At 40.7% G+C, this 25,345-nt stretch overlaps 1 protein-coding gene across 1 annotated transcript in view; it reads right to left on the bottom strand.

The window, feature by feature from the left end:
* Nucleotides 1-6,738: 6,738 nt before the first annotated feature.
* LOC124566580 (myeloid differentiation primary response protein MyD88) overlaps nt 6,739-25,345 on the bottom strand; it is a 95,549-nt gene continuing 76,942 nt past the window's right edge. The window contains exon 9 of the mRNA XM_047131032.1: nt 6,739-7,313. Within this exon, the coding sequence (XP_046986988.1) occupies nt 7,164-7,313 (150 nt within the window). The 3' untranslated portion in view covers nt 6,739-7,163. The remainder of the gene's footprint in view (nt 7,314-25,345) is intronic.

Below are 25,345 nucleotides of genomic sequence, written 5' to 3'. Positions count from 1 at the left end.
ACAACAAAACACCGCCACCTTGCTGAAAAATGGTGCGCTCGAGGACAAGGACATCAAAAGACTTCGCCAACGTTCGGCGGTAGCTCCGAGGATATATGGTCTCCCAAAAACGCACAAAGATGGGATGCGACCCATAGTCAGCAACACAGGGGCACCGTCGTATCTTTTGGCGCAGCACTTGGCGGGCATGGTAAGACCTTATGTGGGGAAATTTGCACACCATATCCGGAACTTGACGGACTTCATTGGCCGACTGAAGGAGATGACAGTACAAGAATCTGACATCATGGTCAGCTTCGATGTCGTCTCATTATTCACACGTGTCCCGCTGGAAAATTCTCTCCACTTAATCAGTAAGAAATTCGGGCCTGAACTGACACAACTGTTCAGGCACGTATTAACATCTATGTACTTTGTCTTCAATGGTTAATACTACTGGCAGACCAACGGAGTAGCCATGGGGAGCCCACTCTCCCCAGTGGTGGCCAACCTGTTCATGGAGAGTTTTGAAGAGGAAGCACTGGAAGCTGCCGAACTGAAACCTGTATGCTTCTTTCGCTACTTGGACGACAAATTTGCCATCTGGCCACATGGACAGGAACAGCTACATATTTAATAATCTCATGTAAATAGCTACAACTACAGAATTTTAATAGGTAAAAGCACACTTTTCATTTTGTCTTTTCGGATCGGAAGCTTGAGACACAAATAATTTCGATTGAGTGGAACATTTAATGGCTTCGTTCACAAATTTAATTTTTTTCAGATTTTTCTAACTGTGCATATGTTAGACTAATTTTGTTGTTGAAAATAAATTTTCAGTACCATTTATCAATAAATTAATGTGATTTGTAGTTTTTCATACCAAGTTTCTAAAATATCGCTGGAATAAAAGCAAAAATATATTGTAAGCATTGTAGTACATTATTGTCTGGCAATACCCAAGAGCTGAAAATAAATATAATAATTTAACAATTCCCCCCCAACTTCCTCCTCCAAATGCGCAAATATTTTGTTGACACTGAGCTACATGGGGACAATGAACCCTCTACCAGGCACTTAAACGTGATTTGCAGAGTATCCTTGCAGATGTAGATCTATGTGATTACTCTGCCATTCACAATAAAGTGCCTGTCAGAGGGTTCAATGTGCCACCTTCATGCTGTCTCGCTACCATCCCACTCTCAAACGGCATGCAGAGAAACCAAGCAGTATAATTTTTCAGTGTGAGCCCTGATTTCTCTTATTTTATCGCGAAGATCATTTCTCCCTATGTAGATGGGTGCCAACAGAATGTTTTCGCAACCGGAGAAGAAAACTGGTGATTGAAATTTCATGAGAAGATCCCACAGCAACGAAAAATGCCTTTGTTTTAATGATTGCCATTCCAATTAACGTATCATGTCTGGGGCACTATTTCCCCTATTTTGCGATAATATGAAATGGGCTGCCCTTCTTTGAACTTTTTCGATATCATCTGTACAGCAATACTCTAAGATTGGGCAGATAAGCGTGGTGTAAGCAGTCTCTTTAGTAGACCTGTTGCACATTCTAAGTGTTCTGCCAATGAATTGCAATCTTTGGTTTGCTCTACCCATATCAATATTTATGCGATGGTTCCAGTTCAGGTTCTTTGTAATTATAATTCTTTAGTATTTGGTTGAATTTACAGCCTTCAGATTTTTCACCTATCGCGTAATCAAAATTTAGAGGATTTCTTTTAGTACTCATGTGAATAACTTCACACTCACCATACAGAGATCTTATCTAAATCATTTTGCAATTTGTTTTGGTCATCTGATTACTTTATATAAGACAGTAAATGACATCATCATCTGCAAACAATTTAAGAGGGTTACTCAGATTGTCTCTTATGTCATTAATATAGATCAGGAACAATAGAGGGCCTGTAGCACTTCTTTTGAGGCCGCCAGATAATACTTCTGTTTTACTTGATGACTTTCCAATTACTACGAATTGTGACCTTTCTGACAGGAAATCATGAATCCAGTTGCACAACTGAAGCAATATTCCATAGGCACATAGTTTTGTTCGAAGACACTTTTGAGGAACAGTGTTGAAAGCCTTCTGGAAATCTAAAAATATGGAATCAATTTGACATCCCTGTCGACTCCATACGTATAAAGAGCTAGTTGTGTTTCAGAAGAATTATACTTTCTCAGTCAGTGTTGATTAGTGTCAATAAATCATTTTCTTCAAGGTAATTCATAATGTTCGAACACAATATAGTTCCAAAACCCTACTGCAAATCTACGTTAGTGACAAGGGCCTGTGATTCAGCGGATTACTCCTATTTCCCTTTTTGGGTATTGGTGTGACTTGAGCAATTTTCCAGTCTTTAGGTACGTATCTTTCTATGAGCGAGTGGTTGTATATAATTGCTAAATACGGACTTATTGTATCAGCATGCTCTGAAAGGAGCCTGCTTGGCCTCATAATGCCATATAACTCAGCGTCACAATTTGTAAAGTGCTCCAGAAGGCATACTTGTAAAACCTTATGAGGGAAAACAGCTGATTAACTGAGTACATTCCCTTGCTGACAGCAATCTCTATATACAATGACAAAATTTTAGTACATACTTAAAACTGAAGATAACATGGTTGTAAAATGAATGGAGTACATGTTTTCTTGTACTGTGTCAAGCTTAAAATCGCTTTCTGACCTCTGAAGACACCAAGGCAGCAATATATTCCACCCTTGGCTGCTTACTTGGAGGTCTGATACATCCAGATCCGAGAAACTGTCAGTAGCATGGCTCCCACATAACTTGGTTGTATGGGACCAACTCCTGAACAGCCGCTCAAAGTTGGAGTGGGTCACTCACTAAGACAATGCTGAGATCTTCCGGTCCCGTCGAACCAGATAGGGGCACCACCAAATCCAGAGTGGTGGTTCACCAGCCTCTTCACATAGAATCCATACTGAGCTGGTCTGATAGGCTCCAGTTGACATCTGAATGCCTCATTGTGGACAGCGTCTGATTTCTAGGTATAGAAGTACATGCTGATCCAAAAATCATGCTCCCATAATCTAATTGCCATCTGTGGCACACCTTATAATACTGCAGGAGGCGGGACCTGTGAGCTCCCCATACCTTTCTGTTGAGGTAAGATTGGAGGATGAGTAGATGATCACAAAGTCATCCACAAACAAACATTTAACAGGACTCATGACTGCAAAGGAGATGCCATTGATAGCGACTTCAAGCAGTGTGATACTGAGTATGCTAGCTTTCTTTCTTTCTTTTGGGGGGAGGGGGGGGGGACACTCTCCTGAACAAAGCTGTTACACAAGGCATCATCAATGTGATATTGAGGAAGGATTGGATAAGATGTGGCAGACATCCACGTAGTCACCATTCATTATGTTGGCAAAAGATGCTGTACCTCTAAGTGATGTACACTTTTCAAGGTCAAACAATGCACCAACCAAATGGTTTTGGTGTAAAAAGGACTCCTGTATCACTGTTTAGCAGAATTAAGTTTGCGTTGACGGAATAGTAACACCTAAAACAGCTCTGGTAGTGGTACAGGGAACAATGGGATTCAAGGAGATAGCAAACCAGCTCTTTACCTTAGATTTGGTACTGTTCTCACCCAGTTTCCATAATGAAATTAATATTTCCTCCTTCTAAGTTGCAGAACACTGGCCATCAAACTAAATATGATCAGAACAAGACAGGAGCTTGCCTTTGGCTCCAGGGCATAGACGATAGAGCACAGAATAACAAATCTGATTTGGTCCTGGAGCAGTGTCTCTGGCATGGTCCACCATCTCCAGGCCACATCCCTATTCTTTGAAGATTGCCTGATGACTGTATCCAAACCAATTTGCCCTTTGAAGCATCCATCTTTGCGGTCTGGGTCCGCAACGTGGGTCCACACTGGAATGTAAATATGTGGCCACTTTTCACTGACCCGAGTCTGTCACAGATGGGCAGCAAAAATAATAGTCATCCACTGGTGACGATACTGTAGCTGTACAAAAGTGTCTCATCTAACTCATGGATCAAAAGGTGGATACTATCTAAATGGATAAGGCATTCAATAATTCAACCCCTGGGGCATGTAGTAGCTGAGATCCATAGCACAATGTGTGCACTGAGTCACTCATGACAAAAGAATGGGCAGTGGAATTATGGGAAGTGCTCTATCACTGTTTCTGCACCCAACAGATTATGAGTACAGTTGTGTCTGTTTCTTTAAAATGAGTTTTCTTGTAAACAGATGCAGAATGGTCTCTCCAGGGTCAGGAGCTGCATTTTCTCCAAATGCATTCTGTATCCATTCAAGATCCACTGCAATGCAGAAGTCCCTCTGGTAGCCAATGATTAGTGATGGTTGCCCTTTCCCTCCACCTTGGCAGTAGTAATTTACAGGAGCTTAGCGAAAATATACGTAGATGGTGGCCTGTTATCCATTTCCTCCTTGTGGATATCAATAACCTTCACAGTAAAATCACAATCAGAAAGGAAGAGTGCTCCCAAATCTGATGATTTATCTGCCTGTCTCCGATTTCGAACGACTTTTTGTGTGACTTTTTTCCCTTACTTAATGGGAGGAGACGGTTGGATGGATAAAGGGGATGGTTTACTGGGCTTCTGATAGTGTGCAGTGGTATGTGGCTGAGGCTTCAAGTCCATTATTAACAGCTTCCAAATGGCTTTGGGGTCAAGTGTAGCTTTTACCCCACAGGTACACTGACAAGTACATGTACTTATACTTGAATCTGTAGACTGGGTTTATATGGGGGCATCACACTATCACACTTGATGACTGGCTTCTTAAGGACCAGTGCAAAGAATAGCAATCATCAGAAGTTGCACGGCTTTGAAAACTCTGTTAACTTCACCACAAGTGTACAACTCAACTTTCAACTCCTGAATTTTCCTTTCCTCATTATAAACTCTGCACTTCCTGCTCCATACTGGGTGATTCCTGGAGCAGTTAATATGTTTCAGAGAAACTGTAGAGGAGTAACCTGACATGGAAGCTGGGCCTCCACAATGTCCACATCATCCACCTTTTACATGTCATTCTGGTATGATCAAATCTTTGGATTTAACAAATTGCACTGGCTGGGAACAAATGGTCAAACCTAAAGGAGGATACAGCATGCAAGAATACGTTCAGGTAATTCCGGAATGTTGAAAATTAGAATAAATGTTGCAGTTTTTTCCAATGCGACACTGATTCTCTTCATACAGTTCTGCACTTCTGTGACACTTATGTTTTGTAATAAGAAAAGTCTATATCACACAAATCACAACAAATGTCATTTGCGTGATCTAGACTGCTTCTATAAGCACAATTGTGAAAACTTGCCACTGTTTTTCCCAAAATGTTTTTGAAAACCCACATTTTACCATTCTTCACACAGTTCAGCAGGGTCATCTCCATTATTTCATAGCAGATATGATGCCCTTACAGAAGTTAAGAGTGTTATGGAATTCAGACGCATCGGGGTCGTCAGCTAAGGTCTAGCTGTGATCTGGCAGTCTGAACTAGAAGAGTGCCTTCATGAAGTCATTTAACACTTTTCAAGGACCCAGCAGAACCCTGTAAACCTTGTGAACATATGGGTGATTTTCTCAAAGGTTCTTTCTGCTCCCTTGATTAGGACAGAAGTGTTATTGCAGAACAGTGTCCTGTTACTATAATTTTGAGAGAATGTCTTGGGCAGACGACCATCTGAGCTCTGTTTGTTGGATGGATTAAGGTACCGCCTGAAAGTACACCACTCCCTTCAGGAGCAGATTTAAGTTGAGACCGCTCCTTAGGAATCAAAAATGGCTCTGAGCACTATGGGACTTAACATCTTTGGTCATCAGTCCCCTAGAACTTAGAACTACTTAAACCTAACTAACCTAAGGACATCTCACACATCCATGCCCGAGGCAGGATTCGAACCTGCGACCGTAGCAGTCCCGCGGTTCCGGACTGATCGCCTAGAACCGCTAGACCACCGCGGCCGGCCCTTAGGAATCCCACGAGCCGTTGGGGAAGAGGGGAAACAAATGTCGACCCATGCAGAGCCCTGTGTGCTTAAGCATGCCTGATGGGGTAGGCGGGGGGCAACAGGTTTCCCCAGAGGTTGCCTGCTAGAGACTGTTTTATCTCAACATTCATTCACCTCGTCAGCACAGAGCAGTCCCCAGCTCAGGAAACCAGGGGTTGCCATGGCCACCCCAACAACTGCTGTTGGAGTTCCGCAGGAGAAAAAACAGCCTGCCATTCCCTAAGTTGTGGAACACACTGTCAGACTCCTGCAATCTGAGGCCTGTCTAGCTTGGATGTCCCTGCCAGTAGCTACATCACTGTCAGCATAGCCCTCAGCACCACTGAGGCATGCAAACCCTCCTGCCCAGCACTGAAGGTTCCTACAATAAGACTGTGTTCCCAGGAGAATAAATACAGCATGAGACACAAATTATTCAATCCCAGGCACCCAGCACAGGTAGGTGGATTTGGCAATAACAGTGTTACACTCAACACAGTATTTGTCGAGAATCTTGCAGCAGTCAGAGAGCTAATGGAACCTTCATTGCTTCCGTCCATCTTTAAACAGCAAGGAAAAAAAAAAAAAAAAATATAAATTTATCTTCCTTCATGAAAGAACACTTTCTTCTATACAGTCTGTAAAATACTTTACAACTGGCAGTAAATTTTACAACAAACTACTTCAAAAAATTAGTTTTTGTATAAAAGTCTAGAGTATAATTGTATAGTATATTTGTATAAAAAATAAATCTTTAAATTACATCTGATTGCTAATAAACTATTCAAATAAAATCAAGCATTTTTTGTTCTGGATAACATATGCAGATAATGTTACATTTTGTACAGAATTACAGTACAACAGATAGTTCACTTGTGGGACGTGAAGTATCAAATGCCTGTCCCTTCTTTCAGAAATTCATAAAATGCCTTACTTTTGTAATAAAATATATATTTTACTAACAAATATGGAGAAAACGAACACTGTAGCAGTACAGTATCACAATTTTTATGTACAATTCTAACATCAGCAGAAAATTAACTATTTACATCCATATATACATTTACACACATTTATGGAATGTGAAAGAACTATCATAAGGTATTTATGAGCGGAGAAAATCTTTATCGTAACAAGTTTTTTTAACATTCATATCCTTCTGCTACTTTACTGCCTTTCTTCTTGTGACTGGACGATGGCAGAAATCGCTTCAACCAAGCCTTCGGTTTGAGATTTTCTAGACTAGGTGATTTGCTCTTCTTTAGACGTTTGCCATCAGAAGATGTATGTTGCTGGAACAATATGATGAATGTTTTTCATTCATTTTTATTGGTAGTTAGCATAATGATAATAGTTTATACAAGCCATCAGTATAGTATTAATGTTTTTTCCTTTACAGATGTTTATAATACGTCAAATTCAGTATGTGAGCTAACATTCCATTTTTCACCTCTTCCCTATGTCGTGGGTAGTCATAAAGGTTTGAGGACATTATCTGACAGGACAGACAGGATAGTTAACCACAGGTGTTTCAGGAAACCACATGTGTTTCATGACATAATGCAGGAAGATCACAGGCATTAACAATGAAGGATGAGGATGAATTAACACAGTAGAAAATACTTTCTACTGTCCTGTTCTCTACAATAAGGCCAGAATTTATTATGCTTGTTGGTAAATGGAAAACAAAAATTTTTCCAGACCTGCTATGAAAGTTCTTCATTTCTTGTCACAAACACTAAAATGTCTAGGAATAGGCTTTATCAAAACAGTAATTTAAGCATATCTGTATCTACATCTGTACACAGTAATTCTTCTAACAGTGTGTGGCAGGGGTACTTCTGGTACCACAAACATTTCCACCAGTCTCTGCTACATTAGTGAATGGGGCGTGGAAAGAATGACCATTCATATGGCCCTGTATGAGCTCTAATTTCTCTAATTTTCTCATGGTGAGCATTTTGCAACATGCACCACCCTTCATTGATTCTTGCCTATTCTTCTATTACTTCATACTGAAAAGGTATACTCAAGAATTGTCTGAATGAGTATTTTGTACACTATTTCCATCATGAATGTCAAAGCCTGGCATCTTATGTTTTATGAGGGCTGTTCAAAAAGTATCCACCTTTATTTCTTATTGTTGAAACCAACAATGGTATTGAGGCATGTGCACAGGCTCCATATTTTTTAAGTGTACTTGACATTAGTACTTTCTGCCTGATTTTTTACCACCAATGCAGAAACAACTAGCTGTTGGCTGGCCATTGACAAGTAAACACATGTAAGTGGATGGCCTCAGATTTTCTGCTGCGACAAATGTGGAGCAACATCACTGCGACAAATTTTGTTTTCAGCTTGGCTGCTTCTCAATTGAAACAATGCACAAGACTCGACATGTCTTTGGGGACAAAGCAATGGGTACAACTCCTTCAATGGCTGCTCATCAGTGAAGACTGATGAGTTAAGCATGCTCAGGCATGCTCTCAACATCTGCAAATGAGGTTGTTATTGATCACTTAAGGACCCTGGTGATGCAGGATAGGTGAATCACGATCAGAGAACTTGCAGATGAGATTAAAATTAGTACTGGATGCATTCGTTACATTTTAATAAAACATTTGGACCTCAGGAGGGCCTCAGAAAAATTTATCCCATAAGTTGCTAACAACTGAACAGAAACAACTTTGTACGGAAATCACGCAGGACGTGCTGAATACTGTGAACAGTAGTCCTAACTTTCTTAACACAATGATAACTGGTGACAGGTCCTGGGTTTGTGGATACAAGTCACCAATAAAGTTCCAGTCATCACAATGGAAGCACCCATCAATGAGGCAGGTGTGCAGCAATGTGAAAGTCATATTGACTGTCTTTTTTGACTTCAATGGCATGGTTCATCACAAGTACACTCCTAGAAGATACTAATGTCAATAAGGAGTACTGATACAAGGTTCTGCACTGCCTTTGTGATGCAGTGAGAAGCAAATGGCCAGACTTGTGACCAGCGAGCAGCTGGGACCTTCACCATGATAACACACTCACTTATTGTTCTCAATTAACTATCAGTTTTTTAGTCGAACCCAATACAGCTGTGTTTTGTCAGCCTCCCTATTCCCCTGACCTAGCACCGAGTGTATACTGGTTTTTCCCTAAAACGGAAAAGATTCTGAAAGGAACCAGATTTCAGAACGGGGAAGGCATTATGTAGAATTCAAAGGAGCATCTGCCCACCATACCAACAGAGGCTTTCCAGCAATGTTTCCAACAGTGGCAGCGGCGTTGAGTGAGATGTGTAGAACTTGAAGGGGACTACTCTGAAGGTGACTAGTGTCAAACAGTTGTATCTAAATAAAGATTGATTTTATAAGTAAGAGTCAGATACTTTTCAAACAGCCCTTTTATAAGGTCATACAATTTTAGAATGTAGAGTGTATGTTACACAGTTGTTATTGTTTCAGTAATTTATCAGAAATAGTTTAATGTAACAGTAATAGATCTCTTCTTTAATCTATTTATGCACTGTATATTTCATTTAGGCTAGTAATTAGCAAGGCTAAGTACAATAAGTTTATGAAAGTCACATACAGCCACCTGAAGGTAAGATCTCAGTGAATTTACTTATGTTCTCATACAAACTTTTTTTTGTTGGGGGGGGGGGGGGGGGGCTGTAATATTTTAAAACATTTTATAAAAAGTACGTATGTAATCTGAACTACACAAAAAACCATAAGATATTTTTACTTGTGAAATCCAAGCATCTCTTAGCCATTACTCGTTCCACATCCCTGAATGTTCTCCTTCTTAGTGGAATATATGGAAGACAAGGACCGAATCCATCCACCTGCTTCACCAAACACTCCTCCCCTGCTGAGCACCTATTTACTGATTGTGTTTGGTAGCAGATCAGAGGCAAGGAGCAGAGAAACAGACCACCTCCTCATTTCCTTCCTCCCTGTGACTGGCTAATGTCTGTATTATCAGACATCCAAGAAATTGTCGGTATTATTTTGTTATTGTTTTTCACTTACAAAGAATAGTGTTTAATTCAGTCACTGGCGAATCTGTGCTCACTGAGGTGATTTCTTCTGCCTCCACAGTTGTCTTTATATAGCATGCATTCATAAGGAGGCTAGAAATGCAATAAGGAATATTATACAATCATTGATCAGGAAGCTAGGTGAGGAAACAATAAATACATAATAAAACAAAGCAATGCCAATGTCTGCATTCCTGTAAGAACAATTACAGAATCTGAAAGAGAATTTCTGCTGTTGAATCTTCTCTTTGAACTCCTGATTAAATGCATCTGACATCTGAATAATACAGGTTTCAGTGCAAAAACTGTGAGACGGCTCTGGTAAGAGACTTTTTACGACATCCCTGTTTACTGCAAATGAGACTTCCTATTGTGCAGAAGCTCCTCACAGCAACTGGAAAAAGAATTAAATTTTAATGGTGTCTCTACCTGTTAAAAAGATCCTTGCATGCCACAGTTTTTAAGTTGAGGACGTGCGCTAGCACGAGGCAAGTTATAATTTTGTTACTTAGTGAGAAGAATATTTGAGGGATGTCAGAACTTTCCATTCCCTGAAAATAAATATTGTTTATTCAGATGAATTTTGAGTGAATAATTAATGATAAATGCTGTCCGAGTGAAAATAACTCGTGGAACGGCATAGTATTTCACCATAAACTCCATGATTAAGTGCTACCAAATATACCAGCTCTACTGCAACCACTGCACAGCTTTTTATATTGGTATGTCTACCAACCATCTGTCCACCAGGATGAATGGCCTCTGCCAATATATGGCACGACATGCAGCTGTTTCACAACTCATGCCATCTGGATCCATCCCTGCATTACCAGCTTTTTTGAACTGCACAGATGGCAGTTATCCTTACAGCACACACCCTGCTCCCAAAATTACCCTGGCCTCAACCTATGGTAACATATTGTCCCTACACCCTCCACCTACCAGTTTCCACTCCCTGTCCTATCACCTCCTCTGAATTCACATCCCCTAACCCTCCTGTGAGCCTCTCTCTGCCAAAGCACCCACCGGTCTTTTTCCCTTCCTCTGCTCCTCTCCTTTCCAGCTCCCCATTCACCCCCCCCCCCCCTCCCTCCGTCCGTCCGTCACTCCACAGCCTCCCGATGCTGCACCTGGTAGCCTTGTCCAGCCACTATCTTGTCACAACACTTCCCGCCAGGCTGCACTGACTTCTCTCTCTCCACCCCAATCCTGCTATCCCTCCCACTTCCCCGCCCACCCTGCGTTGCTGCTTCGTAACATAACGCAGTTCCTTCCTGGCCAAAGTGATTGGAGGTAGCAGTCATGTGTGCACGAAGTGTGCTTGCTTGCACGCGCGCAGGCACGTACGTGTGTGTGTGTGTGTGTGTGTGTGTGTGTGTGTGTGTGTGTGTGTGTGTGTGTGTGTGTTTTTCGCTTTTTGAAGGAGGCTTCAGCCAAAAGATCAATGGGTAACAGTCTTTGTTGTTCCTGCCTGCAACTCGAAAAGCCTTCTTTATGGTGAGTCATGATCTTTCCTTTTCATAATTGTGTTGATATTCCAAATTGCTACTCCAGTATTTCCATTGCTGTGAGATACATCGATTGAAATATCTTCCTAATGCAGCTGTATTTAGTACATGAGTGCTTCTAATTTTATTGGAACTTTTCAGATGGAGTCACAACACAGCACACCCACAGGAAGCGCATATCAACTTATCGTTATCTTTCAAACTTTGAGAAAGGTCGAATCACAGGCATGAGGGACATGGGAACTTCACACTGACGGATTACACAAACAATTGGCTGTAGCACAATGACTGCGGAACAAGCCAGAGCCCGATGGACTCCCTATCAGATTCTATACCCAATTTGTGGCTGTTAGCCCCTCTGCTAACTATAATCTATTGTAGATCCCTTGAACAAAAAGCTGTGCCCAACAGCTGGAAGAAAGCACAGGTCACAACTGTCTACAGGAAGGGTAGCAAAAGTCATCAACAAAACTACTTTCCAATATCATCAGCATCCATTTGTTGCAGAATCTTATAACATATTCTGAGCTCAAACATAACGATGTATCTCGAACAAAATGATCTCCTCCATGCCAAACACCACAGATTTCGAAAACACTGATCATTTAAAACTAGCTCGCACTTTTCTCACACGACATCCTGAAAACCACAAATCTTGGCTGTCAACAAAGATGCCGTATTTCTCAATTTTGGCAAAGTATTTGACTCACAATCTATACCATATTTGACTCACAATCTGTACCACAGCTATGTTTATTTTTAAAAGTAAAATTGTATGGGGTACCAGGCATAATCTGTGACTGGGTTGAGGTTTTCTTAGTATGGAGGACACACCATATTATCTTCGACGGAGAGTCATCAACAGACGTAGAAGTTAATGGCGGTATGTCCCACGGAAGCATGTTCGGTCCCTCACTATTCATGCTGTAGAGTTATGACCTTGCAGACACTATTAATAATAACCTTAGACTTTCTGCAGATGAAGCAGTTGTCTATAATGAAGTACAGTCTGAATTAAGATGCACGAATATCCAGTCACACCTTGATAAAATTTCAAAGTCGATCGAAGATTAGCAACTTGCTTTAAATATTCAGAAATGTAAAATTATGCACTTCACAAAAAGAAAAAAAACATAGCAGCCAATGAAAATAATATCAGTGAGCTGCAGCTGGCACTGGCAAACTCGTACGAATACCTGGATGTAACAGTGAATAGGGCCATGAAATGGAATGATCATAATGGGAGTAAGGCAGGTACCAAACTTTGGTTTATTGATAGAATACTTGGGAAATGCAATCAGTGTACACAGGATATTGCTTACAAATCACTCATGTGACCCACCGTAGAATATTGCTTAAGTTGGTGCATCCCGTACCAAATAGGAGTAACATAAGATACTGAATGTATACAGAGAAGGGCAGCCCATACAGCCATAGGTTTGTTTGGACCACAGGAGAGTGTCACAGTGATGTTTAAAGAACTTAACTGGCAGGCCCTTGAAAGTATCCTAAGGACGAGGAATATCTTATGACCCCTTACATATTGCTCCCATGGATATAGCAAGGACAAGTTCGGATTAATTACAGCATACAAAGAGACAATTTGAACAGCAATCATTCTTCCTGCACTCACTCAGTACCTGAACGGAATAGGAGACAGCCATACAGAGGGACATACCCTCTGCCATGCCCCTCACTGTGGTTCACATAGTATAGATGTCGATGAAGTGGTGACGAGCATCCATCATTTAAAGATTATTAATAATCTTTACATCATTAGCAGCACCTATTAGTATTTCATTTTGAAGAAATCCTGGCTTATTATTAGGATATGTTTAATAATTTCAATATTGTAACTGGACCATTTTAGGTGTAGATTTCACCTCAAATATTGAAATAACATTTAGAAGTGTAGTACATATCTTCCAAAATGTAAATAATGATTGAATTTCTGAACTTTCCGTGCAAAAACGGAATCTGTATTCACCAACTGTACCAAGAGTAGGAATATGAATTTACTATGGTTGGTATACTGGAACAATTACTCTATTTTTTAAACACTGATAAGCCCAAGAAATGAGAAAAATCCTCCCACCCCTCCTAAGGAGGTATTCCACTGCCCACCCAAACTATGCAGTATCCTTGTCTGTCCTCATTCAGACCATACTCCCAATCCTTTTGCACGTGGCTCATATCTCTGCGTAGATCCAGATGCAAGAGTGTCCCATACGTCCTCTCACTACCTCCAACTCCACTCCTGTCACTGGCATTACCTATCCTACCAAAACTGTGAAAGCATCCTTGTGAACCACAAACTTACCTGTTGCCACTGTGCTGCATTCTACGTGGACGTGACTACTAACAAGCTGCCTGACCGCATAAATGACCACTAGCAAATCGTGGCCAAGAGACTGGTGGAACGTCCAGTTGCTGGCTGAACATGCTTCCCAGCATGATGTGATTCATTTTAATGCCTGCTTCACAGCTTGTGCCATCGGAATGCTTACCACCAAAATCCATCATCTCTGAATTATGCGAGTGAGACACTCTCCCACAACTTCTCAACCTTCGTTAATTCCCATCCGTATTCCACCAGCCTGTGCCCTTCGCTCATCCCACTGCAGTACACACACAATGTTTTATACCAGCAATGCACCAACAAATCCTCTCTCTTCTCAACTTCTTCCCTCCACTCCTCCCCCCTCCCTACCTTCTCCACCCAGCACAGCCTCCTGATGCTGCACCTAGCAAAGCCTATCCTGTCCCCACCATGTTCCTGAATTTCTCAACTGGCACTACTAGCATCTTCCCCCATCCCTACCCTGCGATCCTTCCCCCTACCAACTACATGCGACCTCCTTACTCCCACTATAGCCAATCCAGCAGATGGCTGCTCACACTCTCCCGCACGCCCGCCATACGCGGGAGAGTGCAGAGTTGCCAGTTGTACGCACCAAGAGATGCAGCGCCATAGCATAGTTCGCAAACTTACGTTTAGGGGGGAGCGCGTAGTTTATAAAGTAAAGCCACCACGGCCGCATTAACCCTTTCGCTGCTACAGAGACGAGCTCCCCGCATTCCGCGATGTGCGCCATTTTGTCATCATTGCACTGCTCGCCTGTGCAGACACATGGTATTTCGACTGCTTTGACACACTTTATCATTCGATTTCACAAAAACTATTTGGCCCAAAAATTTTATTTTTACACGTCTTCTTGACTGATTCCTTCCCCCCATAAATGACTTAATTTTGTTTCGATGTTCAACGCAGTTATTGTGCAGCATTAGATGTAGTAAACCATTGCACGAAATTTTGAAGAGTTTGCAGAGGTAAAAGTCGATAGTGTATACTTTCCGTATTTTCGTTTTTAGTTGCCACTAGAAATTTCAAAAAATTACATTCAAACGAATAAAATTTATGAAGTAAGACACTTCTATATTGTTTTTAAAATAAAGAAAATATTAAGCAATGATCAAGGTTTGAACTCAGGACCTTTCACTTAACAGTCATACATTTTATCCATTACGCTAACGCAGCTTATCATTAAATCTATCTCCCAGACGACTTTAAAATAGCATGCAAAATACCGACAAACACTGTCGGTATGATTATGAATTACTCATGTTTCGTCGAAGTACAATAGGAAATAAACAATTACCGCTGTTCTTTATTGCGAGAAAGTGGTTAGTGAGAATGATACAAACACCTTTCATTGCTATCACCTGTATTAGGAGGCTTATTGCTTGTTTGGTTTAATTAATTAATGGAATATGAACCAATTGGTATAAAGAATGCTTTTTTCCAAACTTTCTATAAAAGAAAGTCTGCTATCAAGACATTGCTTTTGTTCAATTACTTTATTTATGACTGAACGTTTCTAAAACTGAAGACACTCGTCCGTGCTCTGCACTGCAGTGGAGCTGTGGCAACGTCATTCTCTATTCCATTGGCTGACTGGAGTTTTGTGAAGTCAGATGCGCAGAACGAACCTAAACTCGGCCGCCGTCATAAATGACGCGCACTTTAGTATTCTCTCTCACTGTGCCTGCCTGTGAATCATCATCTCCTCTATGTGGTCAGTTGTAATCTATCTTTCCTGTATTGTTGTTATTCTATTTTCAGTTAAGCAACTGCATTTACAGAATATATTTTACCTTGAGGTCAAATTTCATTCTGAGGTGCAAAAGTAACTACAAATCCATCATTAGTTATTCCATACTCAAAACAGATTTAGTACAATGAGTTTGAGGTGGGTTTGTTGTAGATATTTCCACATTAAACTGATTTTTCACATTCAATATCGCTCATTACAAGAACAATGGGGACTACAGGAAGTACTACACAACATGAACATTGTAGGATTGCTCAACTGATGACTAGACAGAATGTAACAGCTGAAATACAAGTAGAGGTTACATGCAGAGCATCATCACAATCAATCAGGAACAGACTACTGAAAGCTGGATTCACATCCTGAGTTGCTAAGTGTTGTGTATTGCTGACACCTTAACACCAAAAACAGACTCGAACGTGTAGAACGAAAGTCAACCAGGACACTGGGTAGCATTCTGTGGCATTCAGCAATATGGGTCTTGCTTCTGTCAGCAGCAGTCAGATCGACACTAATGCGCCCGTAGATGACTTTGTAGGAAATCAAAAGCAGTGATTCCAGAGACCCACAACCCCAAAACTTCTGGAATAATTATGAGGACTACAGGATATGAAAACAGGATTGTTTTGGTAATTTTTGAAGGGAAGCTGAATGCTTACTGCTATGTGGCAAGATTGGGAAACCTTATAACATTCATGACCAGGGAAAAAAATGGATTATTCCAGCACGACAAAACACACTACACACTGCAGTTCACACTACAAACAGCTTGACGAATATAAACATAGGCTTCTGCAGCAATTGTCACATTCAGTAACATTTTTCTGGGTTTGTGACTGCAGGTGTTTCAAAAAGAATGCATATATTTATTAAACTTTAATACACACAAATATGACACTTTACACACATATTTATGAACCTCTCCAGTTCAGATTACAGATGTTCAATATGTCCTCCATCAAGAAGACAAACAATATCACATTGATACTCAAATTTCACACACACTGAGGTAAGCATGTCCTTCTTCACTAATTTTATGTCAGTATGGATCCAGTTCTTCAACTCTTCCAGGTTCTGTAGGGGTGGCAGTACATAAACATTGTCTTTAATGAAACCCCTTAGGAAGAAGTCAGAGGGTGTCAAATGTGGTGACTGTGGAGCACAGATGAGATGTGCTAAGTCACCAGCTCCTTGATGACCAATCCAAAGATCCAGCAGAGTTTCATTCAGACATTCACGCACTTGGTGATTCCAGTGAGGGAGTGCCCCGTCTTGTTGAAAAATGAAATTGTCTTCATGCAGCCTCGGAAATAACCAGTTTCGTAACACTGCAAGATACTGCTGACCGTTAACCATGTTTCCAACAAAGAAGAATGGGCCATAAACAGATGATTGGGATATCGCACAAAACACATTTACTTTGGGCGAATCTTGTACATGTTCAATGGCTGCATGTGGGTTCTGTAGGCCCCAAATTCGAACATTGTGTTTGTTCACCTGACCACTAACATGGAAAGTCGCTTCATCACTGAACACAATGCATTGTGCGAAAGTCTTATCATTGTCAATAGCACCAAGAATCTCGTTACAAAATGCCACAAATTTGCATTTGTCATCACATTGCAGAACTTTTAACAGCTGTAACTTGTACGGCTTCATAACCAACCGACGTCTCAAAACATGCCAAATTATTGTTGCAGGCAGTTGTAACTCCCAACTGGCATGACGAGTTGATTTTGAAGGACTACGTTGGAATTCCATCCATTCGGAGGATCAATTTGGTACCTCCACCTGAAATGTCTTTGCACTGTAATCACGGAATTGCACTTTGCAAACTCGAGAACACAAAATGATTTCTGCTGCAGAGTAGCCATTTTAAACATATGGCAGTTACACAGCAAAACAGAAGACAACTGACATCTAGCGGCTATTAATATAAATTAGACTATGTATTCGTTTCTCCAATAGTCAAGCCATGGCTCAGCGATTGATAGTTTGGACAAAAATAATACTTTGTAATATGTATATTCTTTTTGAAACACCCTTGTATATGAAACTACTGATGTTTCAGTCCCTGTTGCAAGTGACCTCCTTCAGGGTGTCTTGGTTTACTGCTGAATGAGAAAACTGTTTCTTATATACCTGCAGATGTGGCTGTTATCTAACTCTGATAGGGTGTTTAGGATGAAGGGGAGCGACACTACAAGTCTTTATTGGTGTTTTTATTATTTCTTTTCATTGGTGGAAACACAATGTTTTGATTGGTGTTTGCATTACTGCTCGTGACTGGTGGAAATTGGCGAATGGAAAACCAGGCAGCAGCTGTGACGTGGCATTGTTTTCCTGCTTCCAAGTACCGGCTGTGGTGCGTCAGTACTCTATGTACCTGCAGCCACTGTGGTCTCCCAGCTTTCAGGAGGAAGAGTTCAGAGGCAATAGAAATAGCCAAGTGACCGGTCAACAGGAACAAAGAAGATGGGCACTGACTTCTTACTTCTTGGCTGCCAGCAATAACAGCACTACAGGATGCTAGCTCATGTGAAGCAACACATACAGGCACACAGGAGACTGCAGCAGCCGCAGGTACATAGAGTACTGGCGCACCTCAGCCGGCACTAGAAAGCAGGAAAACGATGCCATGTCACAACTGCTGCCAGGTTTTCCATTAGCTGATTTCCACCAGTCACAAGCAGTAATGCAAACACCAATGAAATCATCAGGTTTCCACCAATGAAAAGAAATAATAAAAACACCAATAAAGACTTCTAATATCCCTCCCCTTCATCCTAAACACCCTATCAGAATTAGATAACAGCAATACCTCCAGGTATATAAGAAACAAAGTTTTCTCATTCACCAGGAAACAAAAACACCCTGAAGAAGTTCGCTTGCAACAGGGACCAAAACGTTGGTAGTTTTTAATAGAGGGAAACATTCCAATCCCGGGAGCGGAAAGACTTACCTTACCCTAAGGTAAGTCTTTCCGTTCCCGGGATTGGAATGACTCCTTACCCTCTCCCTTAAAACCAACTTCCTTTTGTCTTTCCCTCTCCTTCCCTCTTTCCTGACGAGGCAACAGTTTGTTGCGAAAGCTTGAATTTTGTGTGTATGTATGTGTCTGTCTGTGTTTCTATCGACCTGCCAGCGCTTTCGTATGGTAAGTCACATCATATATGGGGCTCCTACCCTTGTAACCGCCCCCGGTGTAAAACCTGTCCCATGCACCTTCCCACCACCACCTACTCCAGTCCTGTAACCCGGAAGGTGTACACGATCAAAGGCAGAGCCACGTGTGAAAGCACCCACGTGATTTACCAACTGACCTGCCTACACTGTGACACATTCTATGTGGGAATGACCAACAACAAACTGTCCATTCGCATGAATGGATACAGCCAGACAGTGTTTGTTGGTAATGAGGATCACCCTGTGGTGAAACATGCCTTGGTGCACGGCCAGCACATCCTGGCACAGTGTTACACCGTCCAGGTTATCTGGATACTTCCCACTAACACCAACCTATCTGAACTCCGGAGATGGGAACTTGCTCTTCAATATATCCTCTCTTCCTGTTATCCACCAGGCCTAAATCTCCGCTAATTTCAAGTTGTCGCCACTCATACCTCACCTGTCATTCAACAACATCTTTGCCTCTGCACGTCTGCCGACTGACATCTCTGCCCAAACTCTTTGCCTTTTAATATGTCTGCTTGTGTCTGTATATGTGTGGATGGATGTGTGTGTGTGTGGGAGTGTATACCCGTCCTTTTTTCCCCCCAAGGTAAGTCTTTCCGCTCCCGGGATTGGAATGACTCCTTACCCTCTCCCTTAAAACCCACATCCTTTCGTCTTTCCCTCTCCTTCCCTCTTTCCTGATGAGGCAACAGTTTGTTGCGAAAGCTTGAATTTTGTGTGTATGTTTGTGTTTGTTTGTGTGTCTATCGACCTGCCAGCTCTTTCGTTTGGTAAGTCACATCATCTTTGTTTTTAGATATATTTTTCCCACGTGGAATGTTTCCCTCTATTATATATATATATTGACAATGCGGTCACAAACACAGAAAAATGTTATTGGAAGCTTAATGAATGTTTGGATCCTTGACCATCCTGCGTGGTCATTTGATTTGTCACCCACAGAGCACATTTTGGACGAGAAGCTACAATGTACACTTTCATACCAGCCTCCAGCCAGCAATCTTCATTAACTGACACAGCATGTGTTTCATGCACAGCATGAATCTCTAAAGATAACATTCAGGTGCTGTTTGTTTCCATACCACAAAATGTATTTGTGCCGGAGGAGGAGGAGGAGGGGGGGGGGGGGGGGGGTGTCACATCTTACACTGATGATATCAGTTCCAAATGAAATGAAAGGTTAATCATGTAATGATGATGTGATGCGAACTCCTCAAAGTTCAGTAAGTATTGAAGTGGTGCTTGAATGTGTAACATTTTCCATTTTTATCAGTCTATTACAGACAGTTCTTTACACACACAAAGTGTTGAGTGCTACTGACAAGGGATTTCAAATTGATTCTATATTTCAAGATTTTTCAGAAGCCTTTTGATACTTTCACAGCGGCTTATAGTGAAATTACTTGCTTATGGAATACTGTCTCAGTCATGTGACTGGAATCGTTATTTCCTGTCAAAGGGGTCACACCTCATAGTAACTGACTGAAAGTCATCGAGTACAATGGAAGCGATTTTTGAATTTTCCCAAGGCAGCGTTATAGGCCCTCTGCTGTTCCTTATCTATATAAATGATTCAAGAGACAATCTGAGCAGCCGCCTTAGTTTGTTTGCAGATGATACTGTCGTTTATCGTCTAGTAAAGTCATCAGAAGAACAAAACACTCTGTAAAACAATTTAGGAAAGATACCTGTGTGGTGCAAAAATTGACAGTGGACCCCAAGTAATGGAAAATGTGGGGTCATCCACATGAGTGCTAAAAGGAATCCATTAAACTTCAGTTACATGATAAATTAGTCAAATCTAAAGACCGTAAAATGAACTAAATACCTAGGAATTACAATTACAAACAACTTAAATTGGAAAGAACACAGAAAGTTGTTGGGAAGGCAAACCACAGACTGCATTTTATTGGCAGAACACTTAGAAAATGCAACAGATCTATTAACGAGACTGCATAAACTATGACTGTCTGTCCTCTTTTTGGAGTACTGCTGCGCAGTCTGGGATCCTTACCAGATCGGATTTAAAAAGTACACCGAGAAAGTTCAAAGAAGGGCAGCACATTTTGTATTATCGTGCAATACAGGCGACAATGTCATTGGCATGATACAGTGTTTGGAGTGGACTTCATTAAAACAAAGGTGTTTAATGTAGCATCAGAATCTTCTCACAAATTTTCAATCACCAACTTTCTCCTCTGAATGTGAAAATATTTTGTTGATGCATAGGGAGAAATGATCATCTCAATAAAAGAAGGGAAATCCACACACAAACCGAAAGATGTGCGAGTCCCTTTTCCTCCGAATATTGTTCTAAATTATTTCAAAATGGCTCTGAGCACTATGGGACTTAACATCAGAGGTCATCAGTCCCCTAGAACTTAGAACTACTTAAACCTAACTAACATAAGGACATCACACACATCCATGGCCGAGGCAGGATTCAAACCTGCGACCGTAGTGGTCGTGCGGTTCCAGACTGAAGCGCCTAGAACTGCTCGGCTTTCCGGCCGGCTGCTCTAGATTGGAATAATAGAGAGATGATGTGGAGGTAGCTTGATGAACCCTCGGTCAGGCATTTAAGTGTGATTTGCACAGTATCCATGTCCATGTACATGTAGATGTTGATGTCTATGTCATTATAAATATCAGCTCATCAGACTGACATACTACTTCACACAGATTTCAGGAGAAGATTAATCAATGGTAAGTTTGGAAACCAATCAAATTCATTGCCAATTGGTGGAAGTATATGGGTACTCAAGTGTAACAGTTATGGGACCCCATCCTGCCACCCTTCCTTCAGTCCAGACAAGACAGAGAAGTAGTACCACTTAAGAAAATTTGGACAGAAGGTTCTCTAGCTATTACGCGGGGCTATAAAAATACAATACCCAATATTGATTATGTAGAAAAATAGAGGAATGTTCTAGCTTTAAAATGTTCCACTGATGACTGAAGCCAATTGTTTATTGTTGTTTATGGAACACTCACTTTTTGCATCAATCTGCTGTAATTGTGTGTGGTACCAAATGTCCCTCGCAGAAAACAAATCCACTTTTCATATTCTGTTACACCCTGCATGTCCCATTCAGCTTTTGACGCTCAGTGTAATTTGTGTGGAACTGCCATTCTGGGAGATTTTGTTGTGAACAGTTCAGCAATTAAATTTTTTTAATCTTTTTTCTGTTTCTCCATACTTTGTAACACAATTTCTTTACTATGTTTACTAACTGGCAAGTAATTATATGAAAGTTTGTTCATGTGTCCAATAAAAAAAAAAATTTAAAAATAAAATTTTATGAACATGGGTACATGTATAACATTTTTACATATGATATGATATGATAGTATGGCATTGTTGGCCGGGAGGCCCCATGCAGGGAAGTTCGGCCGCCGTATTGCAAGTCCTTTTTAGCTGACACCACTTCAGCGACTAGCGAGTCAATGATGATGAAATGATGATGAAAGACACACAACACCCAGTCATCACGAGGTAGAGAAAATCCCTGACCCCGTCAGGAATCGAACCCGGGGCCCCGTGCGCGGGTAGCGAGAATGCTACCACAAGACCATGAGCTGCATACATTTTTACATAAAAATAGCTGAATGGAATGTTTTTCTTCTTATTTACACAATGAGATGAATTTTTCACACCTTCGACAAATGTGCTTGGGGGGGGGGGGGGGGAGGGAGGGGGGGGGGGGAGTACATCTCTCCCAAAGCAGTTGTGACACAGATTACAATTTAAACCTTGGGAGATAAGAGCACAATCAAGCTGCAGCACTAAGAAGGAACACTCCCCCCCTCCCCCTCCCCCTCCCCCTCTCCCTCCCCCTCTCTGCCTGCCTGCGTTTTATTTTTTATTCTTTTAATAGTTTGTTTCGTGGTCTCTCAGGTTTTCTCAGCAAGAATGATTAAAGCTTTAGATTGTTCAACCGAGTTGGTGTTTCCATTTTATGCACAATATTTTGATGACTGACCAAGTCGTCACATTCTCATGCTACGAGTTCCGACATTATGTATGCTCGCTGCCTGTACACCAACCAGACTGTGACATATTGCTCGTCTAGCACCACTATTTATAGCACAGTTCAATACCCAATATCTACTATGCCCTTTGATGCTTTTTTGTTTTCCAGTGCCCATACTCTTATTCCATGAAACTTGCAGTCTCTTAGCATTTTCCAGTTCTGGTGGATACGATGGTCTGCAGAATCCTAATAAACTGAGTGCCAGATGCCAACTTTGCTTAAATCAAAACATCTGACTTGGTTTATTCAGTTTTCTGACATTTATTTTGCCATATTCCTTAATTATGATGTCTCATAATTTGCACTACGATACTAGTCTCGTCAATTTTATTCCATTATTATGTTATATATAGGCAGTGCTCAGTGACAGTTTATCTGATGTTTCTTACACCTCCACCTCTACATCCACATTCATGTTCCACAAGCCACTATATGGTGCACGCCAAACAGCACCTTGTAGTACTTGCTAATCAATCCATTTTCGGAGCCTGGAAAAAATTACTGTCTACTTACTTCTGTGCAAGCCTTTATTTCTCTGTATGTATGTTGGCAGCATTAGGATCCTATTGCAGTATGTCGAAAATGCCAGTTGTTTAAACTCTCTCAGAAGTGTTTAATGAAGAGAATGAGAATGTTGTCTTCCCCCTGGGATTCCCCCATTTGAGTTCACAAAGCATTCCATAGTAATTACATGTGAACTGAACGAACCAGTAACAAATCCAACAACATGATTCTAAATTGCTTCGGTGCCTTCCTTCAAAGTAACTTCGTGGGGATACCAAAAATTCATCAGTACTGAAGAAGAATGGGTCACACAAGTGTTCTATCAGCAGTTTCCATTTTTGATTGGCTACACTTTCCTTCAATTTGTGCAACAAATCAGAGTATATCAGTTGCCTTCCCTACTGCTTACCTTACATGCTCATTTCATTTTATTTCGCGTTGCGATGGCTAAAGCTACGCTGCTTAAAAATTAGGGAAATGTTAATTTGTATACTCATCTGCGCCTGCTACGTTGTTTATGTCATATAAGGATATTATATATTATGCTACGAGACCAAAATACTGCTGTGTGACAATATCTTATTACAGTATGCCTTTTTCAGCACGAGTGCCACCTTCAGGTTATCTGTGGAAATGCTTATTTTGGTATAATACTTCAGATTTTGAAGTTTATAATTTAATGTATTATGGAATAGAATTATGCTTTGCTATGTACATCAGGCGGTCTCTATAACCGTATGATATCACTGTATATCACTGCCAGGCTTGCTCTTTTCAAATCAGTGGAGCTACAGTAGGTGTTAAATGTGAGTTGCAGCAGTTATTTCTGAAGTTGTTGAATTATGAAAGTTTATTTCATAATGACATTACTTGACAGTTGTTTCGACAGTTGAATCAGCGATATTATATGATTACAGGCAGTTTTTTTCTATAGTATTCTGTATGTCATAACTCTGTCCTTACCAGCTACAGTATGTTGTTTGTATGACCTGTGTTGTTGGTGTAGTTCTACTCTCATATGTAATTTAATCCTACTGTTTTTTTGGAATCGGTTATGTCAGACAGTGATGTGGATAGCGCATTATCGAAACACACAAACATAAAATCTGCAGACCAGACACAATCTTCAAACACTACTACATTCCAGACAAACAATATCAACCATGTATTCAAATCCAGGCATATATAAAACTCAAACTGGACAGAATTTCAATGTTCAATACCGAGAACACATTAGGGAGAGCGACATGACAGTAACCCATCAACTTTCTTCCACCACTTAAAGACAGAATGACACACGGCGGATGATGCAGAGCGGGCTGTCTTGTTTTACACAATGCACAAAAGGGATCACTAATGAATATGTTTCAAGATATTGAAATATATTCACACACGCAGATTTACCTTCAAGAAATCCTAAATGAACAGACTGATTTGAAACATAAACATTGCATAGAAATTTTTGTTGTAATTGTCCTCCCAAACACCAAATGAGTAGAGAAACAAGATCTACAAACGTATTATAGATCAGGTTACCACAAAAATTTGAAAAGAAAACAATGTCAGGAAATTGTTATAAACTTTGTGTACTGCAACACTATCTTAAATAACCAATTTTTAAAAAAAAAAAAAAAAAAAAAAAAAAAAAAAAAAAAAAAAAAAAAAAACAGCAGGATTAAATTACGTATGAGCATAGAAATTTATACATTTGAATCATATAAAGCTGGTACGAACAAAGATATGACCTAGAGAATACCGCAGAAGCAAATGGTCTGTAACTATGTAACATCACTGACTCTCTTTCAGTAAGCTGTCAAGTAACGTATGAACTTCAAAATCTGAAATATTGTACCAAACTATGTATTTACAAAGATAACCTGAAGGTAGCAACCATGCTGAAATATATAATGGCACAGCAGCTTCTTGGTCTCA

This window comes from Schistocerca americana, chromosome 1, assembly GCF_021461395.2.
Source record: "Schistocerca americana isolate TAMUIC-IGC-003095 chromosome 1, iqSchAmer2.1, whole genome shotgun sequence".
Classification (NCBI taxonomy): domain Eukaryota; kingdom Metazoa; phylum Arthropoda; class Insecta; order Orthoptera; family Acrididae; genus Schistocerca; species Schistocerca americana.
This window is presented reverse-complemented; position numbering and strand designations above follow the sequence as displayed.